The 22,004-nt window shown below is 42.4% G+C and overlaps 1 protein-coding gene across 1 annotated transcript in view; it reads right to left on the reverse strand.

Annotated features, from left to right (window-relative positions):
* LOC121181831 (A disintegrin and metalloproteinase with thrombospondin motifs 20) overlaps positions 1 to 22,004 on the reverse strand; it is a 77,641-nt gene that overhangs the window by 52,179 nt on the left and 3,458 nt on the right. The window contains exons 3-11 of the mRNA XM_041038002.1: positions 20,406 to 20,574; positions 11,330 to 11,583; positions 9,233 to 9,316; positions 8,625 to 8,749; positions 8,468 to 8,508; positions 8,032 to 8,137; positions 4,342 to 4,488; positions 967 to 1,108; positions 198 to 302 (exon numbers count right to left, since the gene is read on the reverse strand). Of these exons, the coding sequence (XP_040893936.1) occupies positions 198 to 302; positions 967 to 1,108; positions 4,342 to 4,488; positions 8,032 to 8,137; positions 8,468 to 8,508; positions 8,625 to 8,749; positions 9,233 to 9,316; positions 11,330 to 11,583; positions 20,406 to 20,574 (1,173 nt within the window). The remainder of the gene's footprint in view (positions 1 to 197; positions 303 to 966; positions 1,109 to 4,341; positions 4,489 to 8,031; positions 8,138 to 8,467; positions 8,509 to 8,624; positions 8,750 to 9,232; positions 9,317 to 11,329; positions 11,584 to 20,405; positions 20,575 to 22,004) is intronic.

Consider the following 22,004-nt stretch of genomic DNA (forward strand, 5'->3'; position numbering starts at 1 on the left):
ACTGCAGCCGTATCAAAACCAGCAGCTACACCCCCAAACTGAAAGACTTCAAACATCAACTGAAGCACAATAGGTGTCATTCTAATTACTAAAACAATTGTGAGTCAATAAAAGAGTGTATACTGTTTTAGTATAGGGAATCTAATTCCTATGATCTGTTCTCTAAGCAAAGCAGATTCACATGTGGGCCAACTTACCATTCCATGTCCACAGTCAGTCCCGTCAGCCAGTGGCATGTGCTGTGTGCGGCATCCTTTATGGTCCCCCTCTGCACTCGTACACCACAGCCTCTTGCACTGTTTCTGTGGGGGAAAAATGTATGCAAGTAATCATTTTGGCTGAATAAGAAAAGAGCTTGTCTATGATGTGAGAACATTTAGAGATTAGAGATCTTTAGTTAAATCACTGATTTTTGTTGATACCATGCAGATATTTAATGTTATTTCCTCATATGTTGCCTTCTTTGTTGTGGGACAAAGAGCGTGTGATTGCACTTTTAAAATATGGTTATTAGTTTCTTCAAATATAATATCTCAGTCTAAGTAGCTGGGAACTGACACTTTCTTTTGTGCTTCACTTATTCCAAGACATGTGCAAGAGGCATTTTAAATGGCCCAGCATCAGGTTTTAATTAGTGGCTGTACATTCAACAACAAGCTGAGTTAATCTGGACCCTTGTGTTTTGTTAAAATGCATGTTACACATTAGGCATGGGAATTTACAGATTAAATTACGCCACACAAAAGAGAATCTTAAAAACCACACACAATTAACTGACTTCAGTTTCATATTTACTGACCTATTTACATGGAAAACTGCTTTGCTCAACTCTCTGACGGTTCATAAAAACAAGGTTCTCTGGTACATATGAGTAAGCGACATCTATTGCAGAATGACTTCCACCTGAAGTCTTAATTCTTCATTTTTCAGTGTGGTTTTATTTGCTTTGATAGCAAGCCAACTTACCATGTAGGGGCAAATTTGGGAGCCAGGTCCAAACATCAGTTCACATTGTCTGTTGGCATTGTAGATTTGACCAGGGAGGAGGGTGGGCAGCTCGTACGTCCTGCCTACAGGCTCATCAAGGAGGCACTCTCCATAGCCAGTGCTACAAAAAAAACAAAAAAAAGTAAGAATGTGTGTACAGTAAATGAAAAGGAAGTATAAAATCATGCAAGTCTGTTTACAAATAGACAAATGCACAATGCACACACGTTTCTTCATGGTATGTTTCTGGATAATCCAGTATTTTCTGACCCCAAAATGTATCAACATGTGTCATCTCTTTCATAAAAAGCAAAGTAAATATCTTTGTGTTATTGTCTGTGATCATCCTCAGATGTGTTTTCCCCTGTGGGTGGTCTGAAAAGTTACCTGACACAGAGAATGAAACCACTTCCCTTCAATGGCCTGTTTGTAAATGCTGCAGTGTTTCATGATATGAAACTGGAGTCAGGCGCCACAGACTGAATAAAACTGCATTTTGATACAGACTGAAAAGGATCTGCGTGCTGACCACATTTTTATCCAAGGTGTATTTCTCTGTGCTGAAGGCAAACAAGAGAATTTGGAATCATAAAGCACCTTGATTAAGTTACACATCGGTGCCAGCGCCAGCTCTGCAGTATAATGACAGATTGTGCTGTACATCAGCCCCACCCTGACTCACGACACAATAACAGAGACAACAAAAGCACAGCTGGGCTGAATGTATGCACCAACACTCTGCATATAAAATCATCAGCCTTTACAGTTGTAAAAAGGCACTAGACAAACATGTAGCAGAGCGTGCTGAGCCTCAAAGGATCTCTTCTTTTTCATTTGCTTTTGAAAAAGGAAACTGGTAGATGAGGCATGCACAGAAGTGTCATTACACAACATGTCTGCACTGCACTGACAAATTTCTTCCTGGATTGAGCTGCCAAAGCACCTGCTCCATACAGCACCAGCTGATGTGGCAGGCCAATAATTACACAGGATCATCCTGGGTTACCGTCACATTGTTTCTTTCCCCTTTCATTTCCAACCATAATGTAAGAAACTGCAGCAAACAGTGCTGCTGGGTGGCAGGGGAATGATTGCATAACAAGAATAAATCAGCAGTGGAAAATACTATGAATGAAAACCATGGAAAAACCTGTCAAGGAATCATACAGACAGTCCCATATTACAGTGTCTGTCAGCAGTTGGTCATCTGTTTAATCAGTGCCCTGGAACCTCATGGAATGATTATTAAGACCAAGGCCTACATAAGAGGTAGAAGGGGTCAATGTGGTCATTTTTTAAATGAAACCCCCTTTTTTTTTTCGTTTTTCTTTTCTTTTTTTTTTTTTTTTAAAGAATCTCGGCTGTGTGGATTTGAAACAGCAAAGCAGCTCCTCTCGGGCACCACATGAGATTCCACACCTGGCAGCCATTGGGAGACTTAAAAGTGAGTTTATTTATAAGATGACTTATAGTTGGCTGTTGTGTGCTTGTCATAAAGGACTAAACAATAATAGTTTCCATGTACACCATAATGGGGCTTCCTTCTGCAGATGCAGTGCTAGAAGTCTACTCATATGTCAGACTTCTGGTTTTTGCAAAGGGCTGAATGACACAGAGCATCACTGTACAGTGTCTGATCAAACAGTACCAACTAAACTGCAGCAGTGCTGTCATGGCACAGTTTGTCTCTGACAGCATGTACTGATTACTGTACATGGAGATAAAGAACAAGATAATGACAGAGGTTTAGTTGAATTTGGAGAAACATACAGTACATAAAGATCCATCTTGATTTTATTAAGAAAAATGGATTGAAAAAAGTACTCAGAAATGATTTCATATGGGAGTTTTCAAGAGCTGTTGCTGTTGGAGTGGTTAAGCTAATTTTTGAGGTGCATAATGGAAAATGATAGGCCTTGCCCACTACTAATGATTATGTGGTTTCAACTCTTAGTGAACACAACAGTTAGTGGCTGGCAACAGTCAAAAATTTGCATTTTACTTTTTTATGTGGATTTTGAGGATTTAATCTATCGGCACAGAGCCAGGGAAGGAATGAATGGCTGCTTTATGCAGCAGGTGACACATAATAACACTGCACAACAGCAGGACGCTTTTCATCAGCCTTCAGGTGCGGGAGTTCAGTGCACATTATTACAGCAACAGTGAGATAAAGGGGAGAAGGAGGGGAATCCTTTCGTTTTTTAAACTGGTAGGGGAGTGGTGCAGATTGAATTTGCTCTTCAGGGAAAATGGGCAGTCAAAACACTGACGTACTTGACCAGGTCAGCCCACTGAGCAGGAGTGGTACTGTAGAATTGCTAGTTTGAATCAATGCTCCTCATTGTTGGTTGGAGACAGACTTCAAAAGCACTTAGACTACAGTCTCAAGGGCCTTTCCCACCGCTGTGGCTCCCACACTTGAACCAAGTGCTGCTTTACTCTCTCCATACCTGCATTGTTGGGTGAATATCCCCAATGTTTAACAAATGTTAAAGTTTATCACAAATGCATTTGACATTTACATGAAACTCTTCCTGGCTTTTGTGCAGTGATCAGTCACAAGCACAGACACCCAACACAGCTGACATGGACCAGTCCAAATAATAAAGAGATTCATGAAGACTCTCCTGATCTGTAGCTGAATGTTCCGACCACTTGATGTTGAGGTCATCGCTGGCTGGAAACTATGTGAAGCACAACCTCTAAAGTCCATACGAGGCGTCGCCTAACACTGCGCTCTCGAGATGCATCTGGTCAACAAAGCCATCTTTTGTGAAGGCCTCCACAATTAACAGAGGAAAGGAGGCAAAGATTAAAGGGTCATGTCCAGGGAAGATCTAATTATAACTGACATTTCCCATCTTAAAGGAAAGCCCTTCACCAGGATCAGTGACCATGGTGCGGGTTAGGAGCTGGTGAATGAGCTGTTGCCCCGTGTTACAAGTTCTGGTGTGGAAAGCAGGCCAGTGACTAGATTACTATTTGTCCAGCATCTTGAGAACAGAGCCATGTCTGAGTGGAGAGACAGCTGAGGGGCTGCAGAAGATCCATCGCTCAGGTCAGCCCAGGAAGACCCCCGGATTCAAACAGGAAATACTCTTTCAACACCAGGCAATAACAACTCCACATAGTTTACATTGTGCTGACCTGTCTACAGAGCGCTGTGAGAAACGTAGAAGCGGTTTGTTTAGCTGGCCATGTCACAACAAGTAAAAGTTAATGGCACACTTAAAATGTGCATGTGATAATATGAAAAGAAATGGAGAGGTATGGCTTTCCCTTCCATGAGAAAAGCCCGTAATCAGCCTTTTGTTTTGATTGCAATTGGAAAGGAGGTCTGGAGGTACCCACTCTAAAAACTCGGTGATGTACTTGCGACTGCACTTAGACCATGACCAGGGATTGGTGTCATAGTTGAGGGTGGGAGCCATGACATGATACTGGTGCTTCATGCCTGCTTCACGACACTTTGGGTTGTCATCATGAGGCATGTTGAACCTGGTGTAGAGAGGGGAAAAAAGAGGGGGGTTAGAGATGAGGAGAGAGGATATAAGGAACACACACAAAGTGATTATCAGCTGCTTAATGGCTCAGTCGGAGCAAGAAGGATAAATGTCACAAGATTTACATTCAGTCATATTTAACAGGGGATCACCCCACACCAACCCTGTTAGCCGCCTCACATAGATGCAGCCACAGACATATCTGTGAGTAAAACCACACACTCTGTGCCTTTCTATCCACTTGTCTGCGTCTCTTTTTACATACACCTCCCTCTTTGCGCTATCTCCCAAATATTTATACAGTGAAATCCTGAAAGAGCTTCAATAAACCTCCTACTGGCCAGTAGATGGTGCAGCATTTTATGTAAAATGTCACTCTCTATCTATCAGCATCTCTCCACTCCACTGTCATGGCCAACAAGCTAGAGAGAATCACCTCCCACTCACCCCTTAGATGTCAAAGGTCACCATCTCACATTCTCAAAGGGCTTAATGCTGAGGGAAAGGTAGGGGGAGTAACATTGAGCACATCCGTGTACACGTGTGTATGTTGCTCCAGTTTTACTACATAAGAATACAGACGTCTTTAAGGTTGCAACTAATGATTATTTTCATGATCATCTGTCAAGGTGACATCAAATTATTTGTATTGTCTGAACAACAGAGAACAACAAAAAATCCTCAGATTTGAAAAAGCTGGAACCAGCAAATGTTTGGATTAATAAATTACTTAAAAGCTTAAGCGACTATCAAAATAGTCATTAATTTCCTGTCGCTCCAATAATCAATTAATCAACTAATTGTTTGGGCATTAGAAATAATAAACAACAAAACAAGAGTCTTCACAGAAGAACAGCTGTTTGAAGTGAAGCACTGAATTCATCCAGGCTGTCTGCAGCTGGCAGTCTCACAAAGCAGTTTTCTTGATCATGTCCAGAATAGTTTGGTCCAATGCGGATGTCCTGTATATTCATAAATACATGTAGTGCAGGCACATATGCAAGCATGTGTATTTATACACACAGGAACCCATGCAGCTGTACGATGTCTGAGATGTTTACAACAGGATGTGGGCCAGCCCTGGGCTCTGGGCTGTGGCTGAGGTTGAGGGTCAATCCATACCACCACATAAACAAGAGCCAGTATAGCTGGCATGAGGCCCACCCTACAGGGACCGACAGCCTGAAGGCAAACACCCAGGGAACAATTAAGCCTCTGGCATAGTAACGAGCCATGCACACACAAACCAAATTGCTGGCTAATGCTGGCAACATCTAATCTGGCTCAAATGCAAACTGTTCTCTGTCATTTATGACAGTGCATAGGTGCTTCGCGGTGATGCAGACAGCAATACTTCACTGCATCAATGTAGACTTTCTTATTGTCATGATATAGATTTGTGACAAGCTCCAAAAGAAAAAACTGTGCTCTTGGCGCACTATGCTGAGTTAGCACTAAAGAGGATACTGGCTTGGAATCTTGAGATGAGAGCCTTTTAGTATAATGAGGTCATAAATCAGGCAGTTTTGTGGCTCTCTTGCAATCTTAAGGGACAGATCAATAGAGGAGTCAATGCCAGTGGGAGTGTACTTATTTATTAACATCTAGAATGTCATCATTTTAAATTTCACTCGCTTTTAGTCAAAGCTCTAGACACAACAAAACTGCTTTGCTCCTCGCACATCACACCCTTAATGCCATGCTGTCACTGCACTGAACCGATATTCAAGAAGACATGAAAAGGTTTCTGTGCTGAAACACCCCTAAATAACTGTAAAGACATACTGCTGGAGCAATGACAACCTGAATTCCTGCAGAATCACACCCAACAGAACAGTCTGCAGGAACACCCTTTGTCAGCACTTCAACAGAGAAGGAGCTCAGTGACATCAGTTTGCACCAAATACTGGAACAAATGGATTTCTGCATTGTCAGTGGAAGAAACCGTCTTTGACAATCCCAGTCATTTTAGCCATCTTACTTGGGTTATGTGTGATCAGAATGATGCCAGTGAAGTTTTGGTGTTGTAGCCATTCATAATCTTTGAGATGTTTAGAAAGTAAAGTCTGTTTGGAGCTATAGACTCTAAAGGCATATTAAAATGTCAAGAAGATTTATTTGTGCTCTGAGACATTTGAAGCCTTGGCGTCTAATCTAATGAAAAAACTTGATAAATTCTTGTATGTGTCACCTTTGAACAGCTATCAAGTGACACTGCCTCGCCTGAAAATCCCCATGATGGCTATTAGTAATCACACGTCCTCGCAGTCATCTGAGAAAGGCCTCCTATCCATTAGGCTAAATCTTTCTTTAATCTGCAATGCTCTTGAGTGGCTCCCACTACCTGACACTGGCTTTCCCAGAGCGCTAAACACCCTCGAGAGCTCGTGCCTGTGAACGTAGCGATTAACCACGCCAAGAGGCACAGCCAACTGGGCTGCCAGCTGCTTGAACTTTAGCATAAACAGATCCACACGAGATGCAAAGGGAAGAGGGGGGCCCATAGACTCATCCATCTGGCTGCTGCTCTCTCGTCCGATCTCTCTCCACTGGAAGAATGTGCGAGTGGGACAGAGGAGGTAGAAGAATATCTTTCATTCTTACCCAATGGCTCACAAGCTCACACTGACACTGGTCCTTTTTCACTACCCACACAAATGGCCAGGCAGACCGGAAAGAAAATCTCTCACTCAGTTTCACAGAAGGAACAGAACAAATGACAGATGCTTTGTCTTTCTCAAACATTTTGACCACAAGTGAGTTGGCAGAGATGAAAAAGCTGTTACAGTTCAGATCTAAGGTTAACAGTGGTTCTAAAATTAAACCATGTTGAAATCAACTGAACTGGATCATATGAAAGACGCGGTAATGAGTGATTTACAATAGGTTTACCTGAGATAGATGTTTTGTCTCATATGAAAGGTCACAAGAGGAAGTCACATGTTGTGACTTGGTTATTTGAATGTAGATTATGCATTCAAGTCTTTTTCCCACTTCATACATGTGGCAATATTTGCTTGTTTTGAAAACACTCTGGCAGACAAGCATGTAATTTATGTCACCACTGTGACATATTCAGTGATATTTCAAAGCTCAGGTCTTTCTGAGTATTAAACACATTACACAGTACTAAACAACATATTTAGCCTTGTACTCTTTAATAAAGCTCTGTGTTTTACTTGCAAGAAATCTTTCATTGTATTTACTGCATTTAGAGAACAGAGATCATCATCCATGTTGAATTTCATCTGAATTTGTCGTCCTCTCTAGACAAAGCTCTGACACACACAGGGTTAACTTCTTTAGCTGTTTAGTGCGATCTTATAGGCTGGCATGTTATTAAAAATCAAGTTTTCACTTTATTAAGTTTTGCACCTATGTCTGCTGCACCCTACATCTCTTGATAAGAGGGCTTTTGTTGGTCAAGCTTGGCCGTGAGGTATAAGAAAGGGTTTGTGTGTACAATACGTGTGTGTGCCTGTGTGTGTTGGGTTAAGAGTGGGGGAGGGGTTGCTACAAGTTCTGTGCCGCAACTTACACATGGCCCAGCTCATGAGCGATGGTGAAGGAGGCGCTAATTCCATTTTCCTCACTGATGGAGCAGCTCCGGTACGGGTCGCACATGGTCCCCAGCTCTGCTAGCCCTACAAGGTCACGTACACACACACAGTCAAACACACAAATGCACGTAAACACATACAGCATAGTGCTATTTGAAAAAATAATGTTGCCTGAGTGTTAAAGGCGATTAAACCATCAAAACTTCTGTTCTGTAAGAGAGATTAGCACCGCCGCTGACTCTCTCCCTCCTCCCTTTTCTACCACTCTGTTCTGTCACTATAATATTATTAGCTGACAGCTTGCCATAAACTCATTACTGCACAGTTTATGAGATGTGGTTAATGGAGTGGAAAGTTAATTGAAAGGAGTCCCTTTCAATTAAGGGGAGATATTTTTGCAAAGCAAAAGCTTACCTAATGTGTCACATTTATCTTTCGCACGGCAGATGTCTTCCCTGAAAAAAAAAAAAACACAAAATATACAGTGCTGTTACCCCCTTTTGTACAGGACAGCTTTCCTGAGCAAATTGGTTTTGCTTTCAAAGTGAGGATGACGGAGGCGAGTGTGTACCTGGTGATGAGAAGTGCTGTGTCATGGTGAGAGGGATGGCTGTCATCCTGGACGTTTTGGCTCTGCTGCCAAACGCAGAAGTTGTGAAGAGTCGTGGCAGCGTTGAAGCTCACTGTGGGTCCTTCCTGTTCGGAGTGAAACACCAATGGGGATGTGACCAAGAAACTGGGTATACAAATAACAATAATGTTTTAAAAAAATCCTTCTGTTGAATTTTAGCTTTTTGGAAAGCTGCAGGAGTCTCACACTCTTTACCCTGATCAGCCATTGTATTGTATAACAGACATAATGGACAAAAATATGTGAATAAGACCCAGGTTGGTGAATACTAGAGCTTAAATATAACTATTTAAGAATCAATAACAGTGACCAAACAAACTACAGTGGGTCTCTTCAGCCACATCTCATTTGCAGGTGGCTAGCTGCCTCACTATAGTCCCATTTGTTTTCCAAGGAGACCTCTCTGGAGACTTGAGACTGACAAGGAAGGCAGTGTCCTTGCATACAGGCCCCACAGAGAAAAAGTCAGGCCAGGCCAGAGACACCTGCACTGACGTCAGCTATATTGGAGACCTGGATACAGGTAGCATTCAAGACCCAGCACTCACCTGTTCATTGTGGATGACGACTAGCTTGACAATCATGATGTTGATGAGGTTTCCTACGCTGGGATCTCTGTACACTGCTGCTACCTGTAACAAAGATAAAACACACAGACAAAAAATGCAAACCTCCACTAACCTGAACCACAGCACATATAAAGACATTATAAAAGCTAGTCTATATTTCTTAACTCAGCTGTTGAAAAGAGAAAATACAGCTATCGCTTTTTTTGCGGTTAAGCTCCATGGGGTTTAATCAAAATAGCAACAGCTCATTGAAGTCAAAAGAAAAAAAAAGTTTCCTTCAGGGTAAGTTTAATCAACAGGGTATTAAAACCAATTACAATCCCCCCACAGACCTTAGCAAAGAAAAAATAAACTAAAATCTGGACCCAGCAACAAATGTGAAACTTCAGCAAAGCTGGAGCTCAGAGCCCCTCTGTGAGGACAGCAAAACATTCCCTCTGTAGCTTTTCCCCACTGCTCCTCTTGCTTTTCTCGTGCACCCCTGTCACGGTCAGCCAGCGGTCTCCTGAAGCCGTGTGCGGCCTCCTGACAGGAACTCATTAGTCCACTGTAAACATTTAGCTTGTCTTAGAATGGTGGGAGGCAAACGTGGCCCAGGCCTGTCCAGAGTGGCCAAAGGGAGTCTCTCTTTACTTGGTATTAGTCCAACTGTGACGCAGAACCCTGTTCTCTGCGCTCTCGCCCGATGTATGTTATTGTATGATCAGGGCAAGAACCAGAAGTGAGGGGTACTGCAGCCTCGACTGGGCCATCATTACAGTATCTAACACAGACAGTCAGCCAAAGAAACAAGCTCTGGAGGCAAAGAGAAATGTCAGCAGGACTGTAGCTACCATCGAGGACATTCAGGCCAAGTTCTCAGTAACAGCTGTGGGAATCTCGGGAGTTAAATAACATCTGGAGGAGTTTACATTGTTTGATTTCACGCATATTACGCATGTTGTTTTTTTAAGACTAAAAATAGACTGATTTAAGGCAAAAAACTGAATAGATTAAGATTTAAAAAATTACATATGTTACATACATACATTACTTGGTAGTTTGTCAAAAATTTCCTTCATAGGCAGGTTTTATCGAATTTATTTGTCAGGGATCACGTACAATATATATTATCTAATAGCTACTTTCCATCAGCTGTTCTTGGGTGCTAAAACACAAACTCATGTTTGATTCAGTTGTGGATAAAGTAAAGTAAGAGTGAGATCCTGAAAAATGGAAGGAAAAAAAGTGGTCCACTGTCACCACTTGTCTGCAGACGTGAGCATGGCAGAGCTAATGTTTTGAACCTGGCAATAAAACTGACCTGACACATTGCTTTTTAACACTGACAGTACCCTATCACCCTCACTTAAGGATAACACTGCATTGACAATCATTACTCCTTTATAAGTTAATGAGTGTTCTAAAACATTCAGACTGTCCCGCTGGTGAGAGACAGCAGAAGGACACACAGTTCAGTACAACTGATAACCTATCCTGCTTTGACACAGATATATAGACAGATCAATGTGCTGAGTCAGGACTTTACCAATTAACTGGGCCAGTTTGGCTGATGTAGCAGCGTGCTCAGGTCATACCAGGGTTTACGAGTAAAATGTAAAAAATCTGGGGATCTTAACGCGGAGATCTGGACTGGGGGAATTCTGTTTCACATTTTAAAGGCTGCGTTCACCAAATTACACAAAAGGTTTTGAGGTGTTAGCCTAGTGAGATATCTGCCACCAGTACAATGAAGCTTGTGTTCGAAGGAATCGAATGAAACGAATTTCCCCACGGGGCTTAATAAAGTATCTCTTAATCTTAATCTTCCCATTTCACCAACAATGAATCTGCGATTTCAATAGCTCAAAACCTAAACCACCTAAACCAAAACTTTCATGGCTAGATACCAGTAGAGGTGGATAAAAACATGCAAATTTTGGTAAGAACAAAATTTAGAAAGCATGCATACCCATGTATACCTACAATGACGGCCGAAAACCCCAAACTTACACAAAATCATCTAATAATACTCAACAAAACAAAAAAAAAACCTTAAGACAAAATAATAATTTTTAGAAACATTATTTTACTTACTACTGACATGATTGTTAGGATGTAGTGCTCCAGGTTGCGTCCATGGTGACGCACCATTTTGGCGTCCGCTGTCACCATCAGCTCAACGTAGCGAGGGTAGGAGAGAAAACGCTTGCGCCTGTGCGGGGATCTCGGGTGTGTGCCCGTGGAGTTGTTTTCATAGATGTGTTGATCATTTATTGTGGCTCTGAGAGAGTCCAGCTCCTCTCCCATATTCCCTCTGCTCTCAAAAGAGACTGGCCTCTTGGAGTCCTCTGTTTAAAGGCAAAAAAAAAAAGGATAAGTGTAATGTTTGCAACTGATTCATCAGCACTTAATTCTTAGGACCATGTCTGAATTGGACTATAAAACACTCAAGATCTTCTATACTGGATACCACTTTATATTAGAAAGACGTTTCATCTACTGTTAAAAGCCAAGGGTTTTAGCTTAGCTGAATTCCAATGACATAACAGGGGCACACTAGACTTCTATGGGAAAAGCCCACCATAAATTATTGTGTCATTTCAGTGCTAAGTAAAACAGTTGTACCAAGAGACACAGGGTCACTGGTGAGCTTTGAGACTAGGAGCTTAGAGGTCAGGCAATCTGCACTCCCTCCTGCCAGAACGCAAACAGAGAAAATCCCAGGACGGCATTTTACCAAATCACGGAGGGACCAGCTTCAGTATACACTCTACAAGAGGATATAAAAAATCTCAAATTGCCCCACTTCTGTGACCCTGGCCAGTATATTATTTGAAAATTGTTTAAAATGTGGCAAATCATGCTGAAAGGCAACAAATCAAATATATTTAACAGCAGATTGAAATGGCTCCATTTCCAGACTCAAGGTGAATGCCTTCAGCAGCAGCCTCAGCTGGAAAAAAAAAGAAATGACAGCCATATACTGTGCATACTAAAATGGCTTTCTCTCAGCTGAACTGCACGTGTTGAGCTGGCTGTGAGTTATAGATTCCTTCACCATGACCGAGTGAAGTTAAAAGAGGGAGACAGAAGTAGAGACACAGACCAGGAAAATGTGAAGAGCTTGTTTCATTGGAAGAAAGGAAAAGAGGAATCGGCAGAGGTTAAGGCTGATGCAAACTAAATTACACATACATTATGTAGGGATGTTTCATTAAACTGTAGCCTTACAGACTTTGGAAAGAGAGGCACAGGTAGAGCAGGAGAGCAAGATTGTGAATACACAAGCTCCAAATAAAACATTTGGATCATTCTGTTTGGGAAACACAGCTGTAGTGTATGCCTGTTACTGACCAGCAAACCATCTCATACTGAAAACTAAGCAGTGGGATCTTTGTTCAAGAAAAATCTATGTGACACCATCAATCAACTTAATGATGACCACATCAAAAATCTTCTGCATGGCCGAAATGTCAGATTGTTTTAGAAAAGATAAATAATTTATCAACACTGGATGGATTTCCATAACTTTTTTTTTATGTTGAAACAGGCCATTTGTGGACTAAGTATAGCACACAGGCCCTTGTGCTGTCCAAATTTGCAGTGATGCACAGCCACATGTGATACTGTGCAAGAAAGATTGCTTGCGGTAGTTTCTGCCATCTCTCAGTTGGGGGAGGATGGATGTAAGCAGCCACTAGACAAACTGGCAGATAAATGTAGGAGAAGTGAATGATGAATCATGCAGTCACACAAAAAACAACAGCTGTAAAGGCACAATTTGAGATTTCTTTGAAAATTTTTCACCAAATTTTGCAAACATGAAAAATAGAAGCTAATTTTTTACATACAGCCTTCCACGTTGTTTTAAATTGCCTTTAAGGAAAGCTATATATTTAGAAGCAAATAAATGACTTTCACTAATTATATGACTGACAGTGTTTGTGAGCCATGCATAGTCTGGAGTCCATCATCCTAAACAACCTCCTCAACTTTGGACAACCTGATTACGGTGAAGAGTTCCTTTGTCTTCTAAACACTCAATCTTTCCAGACAGCTAGACAGAGAGAGATTGTGTGTAAGTGTTAGGTCAGAGAAAAGCAAAAGAAAAACAAAAACAACAAAAAAAAAACTCATAGAAAGCTCAGTGATCATTCAAGCGATGCCCCCAGCAGGGACACGAGGCGGAGCGTGACTCCCTGGCACAATGGCACACAACTCTTGACGCCATGAGGCCCAGCCCCATGCCAGCGCCAGCATCCAAGCCAGCGCCAAGCCCGATGGTGCGCGTGCACACAGCCCAGGCAGCTGGGCCAGAACAGAGCTTTGTATTTTCCAGGAAAAATCTCTCCGAGGCCAAACCCACTACACTAAACCCCTTAAACAGACTCATCACTGCAGACAGACCGACATCAAAGGGATTATCAAAGCACAGAAGAGTATGCACATACTGTACATCCACAGAAATCGGTGTTAAGGCTCTGAGCAAGTGAGTGTGAGAAGAAAAAAGAAAAGAAGAGGAGGAGGAGGTGAAAATATAGTCTCTGTTATAATAGCCTTTGAATCAGTGCAGATTAGCCACACACAACCTTTCCCAAATCGCCTTAGGTTCAAATCCCTCTCACTAGGTAGTGAGCTGCTACTTACACCATGAGAAGACAGGGGTGACTGCCCTGACCTGCCAGACACACAGAGACATGACATCACTTTCTTGGCACTGGGCTCCAAATCAGCATCACCTACACATCTACGTCTCTGGAACTGATTACCAAACATCAAAATGTGACACACTGAATTTCTATTAAGCTAGCAAAAATTTAATCCAAATGAGCCTGTAAAACTGAGCTCCAGCAGTTCTTCATAACAGAGAAGAATAAAGTCAGCCCCGCACGGCATGAGCATAAGCATTTATAAATGTTGTAATTCTGTTGGCTCCAGTATGTACATAGCTAAAACAGACCCACAATCACTTTTCTGCTCTGACGCCTACTCGACTTATAAACTTGCAAAAGCCTTTTTATCATTGTGCCAAAGGAAAATCAAACATAAAGAATATTATAGACAGTGTTAGCCTGTTCATTCAATAACATGTTTAACTGCACATCAAGCGCCTCACACAATTATGACTCAGTACTTTAACATATATTTCAAGTCCTCAGTTTGTTTTAATGCGTACACATGTTTACAAATATTTATTCATATTCTTAAACATTAAAGTATGGAAGCATTCTGTTGCTTGTGAATGCACCTAATGTTTGAGCCCATTCATGTACATGAGGATTGTCCAGCCTTGATCAAAAGAGATGCTCTTATAACTCACCTCCAGTTCTCTGTCAAAAGTATCAATGCCAAGAGCCCAACAATGGGGAACACACGTTTCATTACTGAACTAATTAACATTCTTTTACAATGGCCTGCTGAGAGTTAAAACGCCCCATTTCCCCGGGTGCCAGTTAAACAGACAGTATACCTTACACTGAGTATAGGTAGAGCCTCAGTTCTATACGAGGTCAAACACTCTGGTTGCTGCAATTTAACTGACAGTACAACTTAAGTGGGAAAAATGTTGAAACTCCTGCAGACAGAGGCAACAATTAAGTGCAATTCTGTGGCTAGACAGAGAGAAGCAAAGGCAGCTAATTGTTGCTACTGAGGAAGGCTTTTAAAAATGAAGTGGCATGCCTTTTGACCTCAGTGAAGACGGTGGGCTTTGTACACTTACAGTGTTCTCAGAGTTCAGTTGTTATTTTCAGTTCAGAGACATGCTAAAGACAGCATGGTGGTCAGCTGAAGAATGTTTGGACTAGCAGGCCTCCTCTGAGGAGACAAAACACTACTAATGGATCTGGACTCCTAATGATGGTAAGGGGCCTGGAGTGTTTTCTTTTGTCAGGATCAAACTAAGATGCCTCTGACATCAGTTTCAGAGAACATCATCCTCTGTCAACCTCCTTCAAGGCTGCACAAACCTTTTAGTTTACTGTTTGAATAATAGAAACGGTTGCAAAACAAGCATCTGGATCTCCATCAGTCTTTTCAGTGCAGTCAATACAGACAAGGTCATTTCATCTAACATATTTCCAAACAAAACAAAAACCTATTTAAGATCCTGAAAGACTAGTTTCAGTAATAGTTTTGCCTTGACATAGACAAAGCAGGTCTGCAGCTTTGAGTGATGTCTGGCCTCTCAGATGATAAACAGCCAGAGCCACAGGCGATGACACCGATGTTTCACTGGCCACTGCCTCTCCCCAGTCCACCTCAGTGGGAAACTGTCGCTCACCTGTCACCCCCTCTCACCTCGGACTGTCACCCGTGCCACCATGCAGTCAGTCACTGTCACTCAAGTTGCTCTAACCATTCCAATCAGCCGCCATCTGTTGAGAATGCCCAGACAGTAGACAGCGGCAGAAAATAGCCCCAGCTGGAATCTGTCACGGGAACTCCCGAGACAACACAACACATCGGGTTCAATGGGGCTGAGGCCTCAGGGCTTGCAGACACATGGCAGCTATTAAAGTTATAGACTGTCTATAGCTGCCCAGCCCTGTTTGGCCCTGTCCAGAGTATCTGTTCTCTTCAAATCAGATGACAGTGATGGCAATGGAACATATTATTAGCTCCTTGCACTGTCATCTGTCATGCAGTGTTATGAAATATGAGGCTCAAGACTCGCAGTCAGGGTATGGCATTTTTCAACTCATTTGACAATTAAGACCACTGTAATCATGGTGTTCCAAAGAAATGCTGAGTCCGTTCAAAAGACAGAAGAAATTCTGCTTCGTTTTCTATCCAGGCCGACAGCAAGGCAGCGGGTAAGAAAGCTACTTCAGTGAAGCAGGTGTAAAAGCAGAAAGGCGGGCAGTGGGAGCTCAAGAAAAGGCTGGGGCCTCTGCCAAGCTCTGGAGCAAGACCGACAGGCACATGCAGCGCAGGCCAGGACTGCTCAAACACATGAAGAAAGAAACTCCTTTCTCCATTCCCCTGCACTGCTCAGTCAGCGATTCCCAATACTCAGCAGGATACCTGGTCCACTGACAGGCCAGGGAGATGACATGCTCCCCCAATAGATGACAAACACACGCTCACAAGCAAACCATGTCTATGTATGCACACAAAAGCCCAAAACAAACTTTTTTGCCAAGTAACAATAGGCCCTTCCTGGAATGGGGGAGGCTCAGTCTGTCCAGGGGGCATGAGGGCACAGAGGAAGCCTAAGCCTTTTGGAGCCATCTGACATTCATAAGATACACCCCATCTAAAGCCAGACCCTAAAGGTGAGAGAGGTTGTCTAACTGATCAGCGCCCGCCCATCACACCCTGGCTGGTCACCTTTCCTGACCCCTGTCAAGAGCAGGAGGTAAGAGGAAAACAAAAACCTTAATCCATACATAGTTCCAACTGAGTCTCAGCAAACAAGCCAGCAAGCCCAGTAACCACGCACCTCTAGGAGGGGAAAATCTCAAGGTCACATCCACCCGTCCAGTGAGTGACTCCAAACAAAGAGGGAAGTGAGGTCACAATCAACAAGTGCATCCATTCACATACATGAAAGCGCAAAGGGAGAGCGGGCAGCGATTCAAGTCGGCTAGTTCAAACCCCAGGCGGGGGAGGACATTTTTCCATGTAAATGAACCCATTGACCAAAAACCTGATGCTAGCATTTGAACTACCATGTATACACAGTGGGCACCAAGGGGGGAATCCTATACAATGATTGTGTTGAGGGTCAGGGGGCACAGATGCCATGTGTGCCAAGTATTGCCACATCAAAGGAAGTCACTTTGCTGTCCCAGCTGCCCTCAGTTAGCCATCAAGAAATCGGGTGAAAAGATCGGGAGCCAACACTGTAACATTGGTGTTTGGATTTTCAGCTGGTAATGCTTGCTATCAAGCTGACTGTATTCAATAAACTGTTTCTAATTCAGACAAAATATGACACCCCACAGCTTGAGACGCGCAGCCAATGACCGTGAGAAAGAGATAATGCCTAGCTCCCTTTTCCTCTGTTTCTTGCTTGTCTTCACATGGATTTTAGAAAGCAAAGGGAAAAGAACGAGAGAAGAATCTGCCCCTATCTGTAGCCACCCTCATCCTTGTGGCTATCTTTACTGAAGGACGACACTAGTATTCACATGCAAGCTCCCTGTAGATTGTGTCATTAAAGGCTGAAGCTATGTTGTGATTTGAGCCTGTTAAGCTTCTTCTCCAGAGGCTTTTAAAAGCCAGAACTGGGCACAACAAGCCACTCTGTGACTTTAAAACATTAATCACCCACTCAACAGCTATCTTCTCCAAAGGTATTCTAAACAGCAGCAAAGCCACCCAGGTTGGTTGACAGAGAAAGAAGACTGACACAGTTGCTAGCAAAGGTAGTCATGAGGCCTAGTTTCAAAAGTTGTACAGATTATTCAATTTACTCATATTTCTGATTTGCAGTGTTAGTCTGTCACTTTCAATTTAAAATATTAAAAATTCACATCCATTCAACAGCACACGGGGTGATGCTGTGGTGCTTTATCTACAGCACATGAACACACACAGTGAAGGGGAGCAGCTGAAGACAGGTATATAGCCATGTCATGACTGCTGAAATAACAAAACATCATTTTCCATCAAGGTAACACTTTAAAAGCCCTCATCATTGCACTTCTACTTCTGACACTTCACAGGTAGTGACAGCACATGTGCGAAAAAGTCAAGTATTTGTACATGTCAGGGAAGACAAGCGCAAAATTGAAAACAAAACTTCATCTTTGTTAAATTCATCTATGTGGAAATATAGCCTTCCTCTCCTTTCAACAAATTTTCAAAAAGGTGTGCAGAGACTGTACAAACTTTGGAAACTCTTACCGCCTGTAGATCCAGAAGCCCCAGTTGTTTTTTGGCACTGTCTGTAGTGCACTGGAGCAGTTCTGCAGGACATCATATCTAAGACATCATACCAGAGGTATCTTTCTGCTGATACACATTTTGTTTCCTGATCTGCTTGATAAAACACAGCTTGTTTCATCTTTGTCATTTTCAAAAAGATGATTTCAAAGAGAAGGCAGATAAAAAATAATAATCACTCCAGTGAGTAAATGAGTGTTGCAAAACACAGTCTTTACAGATGGAAAAGGCTGCCTGGCTAGCAGATGGAGGCATTGCTGGCCATTCTGCATTTTCATATGTTTGGACCTACGAGGCCTCTAAACCTGCAAACCACTTCAATGTCCCAAAACTGCCAAACCCCTCAGCACTTAAACTCCAGCTCCCAATTTTGATTTAAGACAAGAGTCCTCTTCACGGGAACATAAAGTGGAGTGAGAAAGAGAGAAAAAGAAGAAAAAAAGAAAGGACCATAAGACGACTGACCCTAACAAAGAGGGCTTTTATAGCTCCTCAAAAAGAGGAGATACTGGCAAAGGAATCTGCCCCCTGCTAACAATACAGGTTCTTGGGTCTGTCATTTACTCGATCAGATAAATCAGAAACTTGTTTCTTAACTTGCCATGAATCAGATTCTGTGGGAGTTATCCTGAAAAATGAAAGGCACTAAACTGAAATAAAATCCATCTTTTCAGTTAACCCCTAAGTACCAGTTTATTAGGTACATCTAGCTAAGCTTAATACAGTCCAATACAGCTTCTCATTTTCTCAACACTTTTTTTTCTTTCTCAGCAAAAAAGCTCTGTTAAGGAGCCCCATATTTAGAGACTGATTGCGTCTGATGAGGAACATTGAGAAGGAAAAGAGCCTGTGAATAAAGTAAAGTGGAGAAAAGAGAAAGGAAGTCCTACAGGGATAAGACCACAGCACACAGAGCTACACATTTTCTCAAGGAATTTAATCCATACGTCCAAAACCAAGAGGCAAATGTCCAAATCCATAACCAGAAGCAGCAACTACGAGTGTTTTGCAAGCAGAACGACACGTGCCAAGCCAGTGTTTATATCTAACCTGCTAGTAGCAGCGTGTACTGCACTTCTTCCCATAAAGAGACAGGACAGGCCTGTTAGTCTTGGCTAGGCGAGACCTTCAAAGAGCCCATTTATCACTGCAACTGGAGAGGGGCCTATCTGATAAAGCTGAGGAGCTGCAGTGTGGGACACCTCATAGTCCTAACCCAACCCCACGTGGTTCTTTTAATCCTCCTACTCATTGTTTACCTGTTGGCCTTTGATGAAGCCCTACAGGTGTCACATCCACATTTGCATCTTCCTCTTTATTATATGTACACTGATCATAATAAGTGTACTGGTTATAGTTAAGGTTATGAGACGAAAAGGGACGAAGGGATGTATACATGTTAAATGATAATTGGCAAAAATATAAAGATAACTGAATGACAATGAATATGCATGGGACATCAAGAATCAGGGGTTATTCACCGAGCCTACACTCACCGAGTTCTTAAGGGAGAGTATATTTAAAAGTGCCCCAGAGTGGGGGCTGAGAGACCCTCCAGATTTCTCAGTCTCTGTTTACCACACACAGACTGAGTGAGTGAAAGGGCAAAGCATATTAAGGAGGCATTGGCCTGGCCCATCAGGTCAGTCCAAGTTCTTTAAACTGCCGCCACACACAATGACCACCACCAGGCGACAATAGCCGGGTTCAGACAACAAGCAAATCAAGTGGTCTGCATATAAAAGATTTATTGCATCCCACAACAAAGGCCGCCCGCAGAGCTCCCTGCAAGGCCTTCGATCGCGGTGAACTCCACTCGGTCACCCTGCTTTCTCCTGAGGGCCTCTCCGCCACCCAAAGGCCTCTACCATAAAAATTCAAATGAAACTGGGGGAACTTTCAAGCAACCTCCCAAGCGGAAAACCTCTCCACTTCTTTTCATCGCAACTGCAAACTAAAAGGTAATTATTCCTTCTCTCTGAGCTCCTGCCACAGACTTGGGATTGAATGCTCCAGAAGAACACAAGTAAAATCACCAGGCAGTGTTGGAGACTAATTAAGTTTAGGAGTTTTCAGCAACACCCCTTAATCAAGGCTGAAATCTTTTGAATATCTTGCAAGCCAAAGATCGTGACTGAGTATAATTTACATTTTAGGTAGTGTTTACTGCCATGGATCAGAAAGTGAATGCAGGTCATCAGAAGGTAAGTGTTTGTGGGTGAAAGTCAGACAGACAGTGGTTACAGGCAGTATAGTTAGGCAGTCGGTAGTCTGTTACCCGAGGCAGCACAGGACTCCGTGGTGTTGTCGGTACTGGAGATGTTCCTCTTTCTCTCATGTCGATAGACAAGATGAGGTTTGTTGTGCTGTTCGTCATATTCCTCCCCCGCAGCATTTAAAAGAGGCTCCAAGAAATATTCGCCGTGTTGTGTCGTAAAAGTTCCAATCTAGAGCAAAAAAAGAAAGAAAGAAGAAGATGTTATTGATGGCTATGGTATGAAGCATGCACTTGCATGTGTGCATACTGTACTGCACATGTGTAGGTTTAGTTTACAGATAGGGGCATAGTTTCATTTAAAGAGGCTGAAGTCTAATTGCAGTCATTCTGTTCTGCCCTTGAGCACCACTGCACATTATTTCCATGCTTTTGAACAAGCTCTGTTTGTTGGCAGGTGGAAATGGAAAGAACATGCTGACTCAGAAAGGTCAGAGAATATCTGTAACAGTTCACTGTCAGTCATTGTTGAAATTGCAACCATGAGAATCAAGGACAATAGTTGGACAGTTTAAGCCTTGTACACATGTACTGATGCACAAGCAAGTCATCGTGATGCAGTAAACCATTCCACATCTTTATGCACTTGCTGTGAAGTTCGAGTGCTTTTTATGACTGTAAAAATGCATTTCCACTCACGACCTGACACTGGGAGGAGTGACATCATCATACATGGACAGAGCTGCTGACAGAGGAATGCTAATATTGATTTGGCAGCTCAGTCCCTCACAAAGCTTCTTAGCTCACTTGGCCATGAGGCACAATGGTGTTTGTATGGTAATTTAATGCGCACACTTAAACAGGATATTGGACACTGGAATGTTATCTTTAAGGCAGCGTTGTTCCATAACCATCCCCACAAGTGATCGACGTTTGACAATGGAAAACATACAAATCGGATATGGAAAACATGTACAAACTGTGTGTGTACCTTTCCTCTCCGCCTTTCAAAGAGTGAAGGATTAGTTGGCTTGCACGTATACCACACTTCCTCAAATGTGCTACAGGCCTTGAGTGCTGCATGTGTTCATCTCTGCAGTGTAATGAGCTTGTGAAAACATAACACAGAAGTGAAACAACCGCACCAAAAGAAATAGACCCCAGTGTCTCAAAGCGTCACACTGTCCACTGACTCTAATATTGTCCGGCAATTTTACCATCTCTTCAGTTCTGATAAGAGGAATGAATGAAAACTTTCCTCATTCAGGTATGGAACTAGTCAGTTCAGAGACAAAGTATCCTGTGGCAAATGCTTTAATTGGAAAGGAGGTTGAAACAAGTACTCACTGTTGCTCTCTGCTGAAGTCTTTTAACTTTCACTCACAGCTTCATTTTCCTAATCCCAGCACTTATTGAGCAAATTCAGGGAAACATTCCCCACAGATAACCTTTCCATCATAGTTAAACACTGTCTTGTAATCTGGAATGTGTAAGGAAACTGGTCCATCCAAAAGGACATTATATTTTTAAAAAAAATCAAATGTGGTGGGTCGACAGTTACTGACATTTCCCATTTAACTTTGGATCTCACAAAATTATGTATATGCACAATTAACATTGGAAATGATCCAGTGTTAAAGATTATATACTTGTGTGCCTCAA

Source organism: Toxotes jaculatrix, chromosome 5 (assembly GCF_017976425.1).
Source record: "Toxotes jaculatrix isolate fToxJac2 chromosome 5, fToxJac2.pri, whole genome shotgun sequence".
NCBI lineage: Eukaryota > Metazoa > Chordata > Actinopteri > Toxotidae > Toxotes > Toxotes jaculatrix.